At 41.7% G+C, this 6,196-nt stretch overlaps 1 protein-coding gene across 1 annotated transcript; it reads left to right on the forward strand.

The window, feature by feature from the left end:
* Positions 1–4,281: 4,281 nt before the first annotated feature.
* On the forward strand, positions 4,282–6,104 carry LOC309437218 (interleukin-17A-like; the record flags this gene model as incomplete). Its single annotated transcript, XM_082047337.1, has 3 exons — positions 4,282–4,308; positions 4,878–5,122; positions 5,867–6,104. The coding sequence occupies 3 exons, from the start codon at positions 4,282–4,284 to the stop codon at positions 6,102–6,104; spliced, it is 510 nt and encodes a 169-aa protein (XP_081903463.1).
* Positions 6,105–6,196: the final 92 nt, after the last annotated feature.

The raw sequence follows: 6,196 nt of genomic DNA on the forward strand, positions 1-6,196 counted from the left end.
AGCAGTCATATCCCACACCCACCTCCTGGCAGCATAAAGCCCCTCTCCACTTACCCAGGCTACATTACAGTTACATATTAATCATCTAATAATTACCACAGAGCAGACGGAAATTTCCTGCCTCTTGTTCAGTCTAACTCATGTATCTGGAAGCCCTTTTTTTTCTCCCTGTCCCTCCAAACAGCAAACAAAAAAAAAAAAAAAAATGAATTGACTGGTCTAATTCCTTTATGTTGACTCCCTGGTTACTGAGCATCTATTAGATATTAGTCATGCAACAGACGTGTCAACCACTGGCAGTAACCACAGCTGTCAAATAACTGTGATATTGATTTAGCTGTGTTCGGAAAACTTAGGCATGCAGGAGGGCACGATAATTTCTACTGCAGCTGCTGGGGAAGAAAAGTAGAAATATTCAATAGAGGAGAAAGGTTATTCTATCTTTTCTGCTATGTCTCCTGTACAAAGATCAGGGGTGGGAGACAATGGGGTGATTTAACCAGTTTGGAAGGGACCTCTGTATCTCTCATTCACCCATCCACTCAGAGCAGGATTACATTAAATTAAAATTAAACCCCAGTGTTTAATCAAGGTTCTCAGAGCTTTGCCATGTCAAGCTCTGAGTTTCCCTCAGATAACCATTGCCTACAGGTTCAGTCTAATCATCGATATCCTAGAAATTACCTCCACAATGCACAGCAGGTCATGCAATGCTTGTGTGTAAGAAGAGTGTTCCCTTACTTTATAGGCATGTATAAGACTATGTACTCAAGAGGAAGAAAATGCATTCTCTCGAACAAGAAAAAAAGAAAATATGTGTCTTCCTGCATGTGAATAGAAAGACTCCTTATTTTTCAAAAGCAGCATAAACTTAACTGATAGTGATTGAAAAAAATGGTTTAAGTATTTTGAGATATTTGCCATTTCTCTTTTAATTTGCAGCAAGCTCAGTCAGGACAGCAGAGCTCTGGCACTAATTCACACTGTGACTTGAAAGGGCGAAAGTGTCATCAAGACCAATATGCTCAGATTTAAGTGCCTGAAGGCTCTCAGCTGGGTAAACTACTTAAGTAGCAACTTAATCTCAAAAAAGATTTCACCAGAGCTAAGAGGAGGGCTAGGCTTCATTTCAAAGGCTTTAAATAATCTTCAGTCTTTTTGTTTCAGTAAGATTTTGTTAGTGTCGCAGTTTTCAGATCTCTAGTTAAGAGAGAATGAAGTGTCAGAACAAAAGAAATGCCATGAGGTAAAATCTAATTTCATAGAAAAAAATCTTGTTCTATTTTTTATTTCACTTCAGATTGGGAAAAATCAAAAAATAATCATTTGGATCTGGAAATATCTTGGAACAAGAAGTGTGATAGTTTTATTTGTATAATTCAGACCCTGTGGAAGCATCTCAAGAGGTGTATTTTCTCCTGACATCCTCTCCTCTTGCCTATGACAATTGCAAGTGAAGGCGTTCACCACTCAGAATAAGCTGTGGAAAGTCTTTTGGGTTTTTTTTCACCATTGCAATGTCACATTACATTAGCTGTGTTTGAATGGTTAACTAGTCACCTTTCAAGTACTGAGGTAACCCAAACCACAGACACATATAGGGTAGACAAGCCTGGATTTAGGGTCAGGCTGCTTGAACCTGACCTTCTGTTGCCTTGCATGCTTTTGAAATCTTTTTGCTTCTAAAATTGGAAATTTAACTAACCCACTTTGAATGGATATTTCTATAAACAGCAATAGAGAAAACCCCTTCTGAGGGAACAATTTCCTTTAACCTGTACGTCTCTAACTCTAAGAGGGAAACTGAATTACACCTTTAACTTTTCAAGCATCAGCATCTTTTAAACAAGCTGCTATAGGTCATGGCTATCCCAGAAACTGCAAACTAAATTCTACCCTTATTTACATCCTCCTTTGCATGGCACAAGGTGAGTAAAACTTGGACTTACACATAAATATTAAGCAAATGTAAAAAACACTCCTTATTTGCATCATTTTCACCAAAATTAGACCTGAGAAAAGAACGTGCATCAGCAGATCAACACTGACTGTTACTTCATGGTGCCTGTCCAAGCTACTTGTAACCCACTGTCAAAGCAAAGTGATGAGAGTCATTTAGAAATGAAAAAGAAAGAAAATTTAGAGAAGGATAGATTCAAGGTTCAACCCCTTCTTTCTAAAATGTAAGCCCCTTTCTCAATACTCTGTCTGGAATTCAGTCTACAAGCAGCATCAACGTACTTGTGTCTGTCCATCACCCACCTACTCCCCAGGATCCTCATCAGAGAAGAAGGTTTATTATATCTTGCAGTTCATTACGATCAGCATCATTAGCTGGGAAGCTGCAGCCTGAGAGATTTGAGCCTACCCCTCTTCCTATGTACCAGGTTTTGTAGCACTATGGGTGAAGAGTCTTTCCTTGGGAGATGTTTTGTTGTCCTAGTTAGCTATGCCATGAACTATTTGCCAGGGACAAGAAGACACTGTAGGTAAGTGACTTGGATATTTGCCTGGGAGAGGCATCAGTTTTCTAGTTCCTGGTCCATTATCTGCTTTATCCAAAATTTCCACATCCCTGCTTTGCTGCTGATTGGCCGAACTGTAGAGCTCTGACCTATCGATGGATATGGAATGACGGCACATAAGCCACCTGTCCCAGAACACCCCATACATTCCAGTGACCAAAATACTAGAGGGCCGTTAAGTTCCTAAAAGCAGATGAGAGGAACAAATACAGACATCCCTCCTTGCAGGCAAGGTCTTTTTCAGGGTCAAGCCCATATGGCTTTTAATATATATTTGTGTTTCATTAAGACATCTGCCTAAGAAACAAAAAATAAGGCAGTAGCTGTCAACCAGAGCAACAAGGATGATTCAAAGTCAAAAGGGGTTACAGCCCTGAAGCAGCCTAGCCTCTCCAGATCTGCAACCCCCTCACAATATCCTACTGAAAATCTAGAAAAATATCGCTGGATTGGAGAAAGGGGTTCTGACTGTCACCATGTCAAATGAAGCCCATCCACTCGAACACATGGGTTTAAATATGGCACATTTAAATACTAATATGGCACGTTACAGCTGCAGTATGTTGGTCTTACAAGGATGGAGAGACAGCAAGGTGGGATTAGTAGCTACACAGAATCATTGTTCACTGTCACCCAGGACACAGGGCTGGGACACATGGACTCATGATGCCTTGGGGCTACACAATGCACAGTATTTTAGCTCCCTATATTTTCAAGTGTGCTCTATTAATACCTATATATCACAGACAAGGTGCCTGCAGTTCCTTCCAGTTTTCCTGCCTACAAGAGGAGTCACCCTGCATCTCTCAGCTTTCACAAGGTTTCTCTCAATCCCTCTGTCCACTCCCTAAATCACACATACAAGCTTTAATCACACCTATCACACTTCCCAGACCCCTTTCCTTAGGATCACAAGCCCTGTCTCATAGCACAAAAGCCTGAAGTGAAATGTAAAAATGGCAAGCTCAATATCAATAATCACTTTTTATTTTTTTCCCCTAGATGGAGAATGATTGAATTTGGGAACTCTCTATCAAGAAGCATTGTGGCCAAAACTGGCATATCACACTTGAGGTGTAGATGTGGATAAAAACAGCCTGATCCAGACTAGGATGTTTGAGAAAGAAATAGGAGTTTGAGAAGGAATCTGGGTCCCCAGGCACCAAAGCAAGTGGCAACACATGGCAAGTGTGGAGAGCAATTGGATGGGGACCAGCTGTGTAATATCTGTCCAAATCAGTATGGAAAGACATTAGATTGACCTAGGAGCAAATGGATCCAATGTGGCAGTGCCAGGGACATAAGTGTTTTTGATACCTACAGCATCCCAAGCCAAGAGCATGCAAAGCATCAACTTGTGTTTGTCTAGATGATGACTCTAGTCCCAGTTTAAAATTACTTACTTTATACTTGCTTACTGCGGTGTGCACCAATTTTCTTGGTGGTTTTCTTATATCACCATTGAGTTTTGTTACTACTTGTGCGATATGGCTGAAGTAATGACATCATCTACAGATCTAAGAAAGGGTGAGCCCATATCCTGTCTTCCACCTGTGTCGATGGAATATATACACTTACACTTCTTTAATTTAAGTTATGGTCAGAAACCACAGCTACGGCTGGGAAAAAAAAACACCTACTCCACATAAAGTAGGACAGCACAGAAGCTCTTATAAAAAGTCCACCAGCAAATGTGCCCAGATACCTTCAGTTCGACACAGACCAGCACAGCATCAGCCGTGGTAAAAGAAGGAAGATGTCTCCGATCCTTTGTGCTTCTCTGGTAAGAACTTGCTTTCTGTTTTTTTATCTCCAATTTGATAGAGCCATATTTAAATTCTAATAGATGAATGCAGGAACGGGGATCTACCCCCACCTTTAAAATGCTTGTTCAAACCATTAATAATTGAAAATAATTAAAACGGGACACTGCTGAATAGTACCAGCGTGGGGCAGCAATGAGACTGTTGGGTGTATTAGTGAATGGGGCTTCTGCCATGTTCTCTAAAATCAAGAAATACATTGAAAACTCAACCTTGCAGTGTCTTTTTGTTGCTATATCCTTTCTACCATCTCCTGTGTTATATTATTTTGTATAATTGGGGTTTTTTTATCATTAAATTACAACTGAATGTATACCATACATGTCAGCACTGTAGTAACTAGTTAATGAAAGCAAGCATGGAGGTTATACATATTTCCATAATTACTCCAGCCTGCAGCATAGACTTTAAGCACCAGCTGGACTGCCTGTGGATGAGTTTCCCAGCCCCACAGAGGAGTCATAAGATGTGCCGCGCTACGGCGACTGTACCTGGGTTGTGTCCTAAATGTGCCCTAAATTGTCTTCAGTTCAGATTGCTGCTCTTAACACTTCTGGCCGTGCTGTCAGCCAGTGGTTCTGCCCACGGGAAGGTGATACACCCCAGAGCCAAGTCAGAGAGCCTCTTCAAGCAAGCGTATGCTGGATGCCTGAGCCAAAACCACTCAAAATTCCCTCAAACTGTGAGAGTCAACATAAGCATCAGCACCGTGAACCAGGACACTAGAACGACTCCTAATGTCAACAGCCGCTCCCTGACTCCGTGGGATTACAGGTATGGTCTCTGTCCCTAACGGTCTAGAAATATGCTGGCTGTCCTCGTCAAGAATAATGCCAAGGTTCTGTCCATGTCTTTGTTATTGGTGCTTCACTGCTGGGAGATTTTGGAAATACAAGGGTATCCAGAGTGCATATAATACTTTTTCGAAAGATAACCAACATAGAAAGGAGCACAGAGCAAAAACATGCTCTATGCTGACATACAGAAGGCAAAGCAAGTTACTTTTGTAATTTGATTTATTTGTATACTGGGCCAAGCTTTCTCTTCAAAAGCATTCTTTACCTAAGAATTCATCAAAAATACCTCAAATAGCTAACATTGCACCAAATTTAGTAGTGATTTGACAACATCAGCATCAATCCCTAAGAACTTTTCAAGTTTTGGAGGGGAGCTGTAGGTCTTTGGGTCCATTAGTCAGTCTGACATATTGGGAAGCTCGAATAATTTCTAACTAGCCTTTCAAAGTCAGTGCCTATTTGAAGCAAGTTCTTTGCAAAGGCAGTTTCATGCAGTGCGTGCATGGTTTTCTTACACTTAAAAACATGCAGTATTTATTTGTTTACACTTTACTCAAACTTAAAAACCAAGAGAAGGGTCTACTGCCCCTTCATAGGTAATATCTCAGGAGATACAAGTTAAAGAGCTGGGAGCCCATAACAATCCAGACTGTCATGATTCTAGAGACGCACCAGCATTTCCATTTCAAATATTTCTCTGTTCTTTCATGTCAACCTACAGGATCGATGAGGACCACGACCGCTTCCCCCGGGTGATTGCCAACACCGAGTGCCGCCACTCCTGGTGTCTGAATTTGGACGGGCAGCTGGACCACAGCCTCAACTCCGTGCCCATCCACCAGGAGATCCTCGTCCTGCGGAGGGAGCAGAAGGGCTGCCACCAGTCATACCGGCTGGAGAAGAAAACAATCGCTGTGGGCTGCACTTGTGTCGCCCCCTTGATCCGACACCAGGCTTGAAGGGAACCGGTAGCGTAAGAGCAGGGAGCCATGGAGAAAAACTTCCTTGCCTAACAGCAATGAAATGAAGGGGCCTGATTCAGTATCTACAA

The sequence above is a fragment of the Streptopelia decaocto genome (assembly GCF_964273445.1).
Source record: "Streptopelia decaocto genome assembly, chromosome: 3".
Lineage (NCBI taxonomy): Eukaryota > Metazoa > Chordata > Aves > Columbiformes > Columbidae > Streptopelia > Streptopelia decaocto.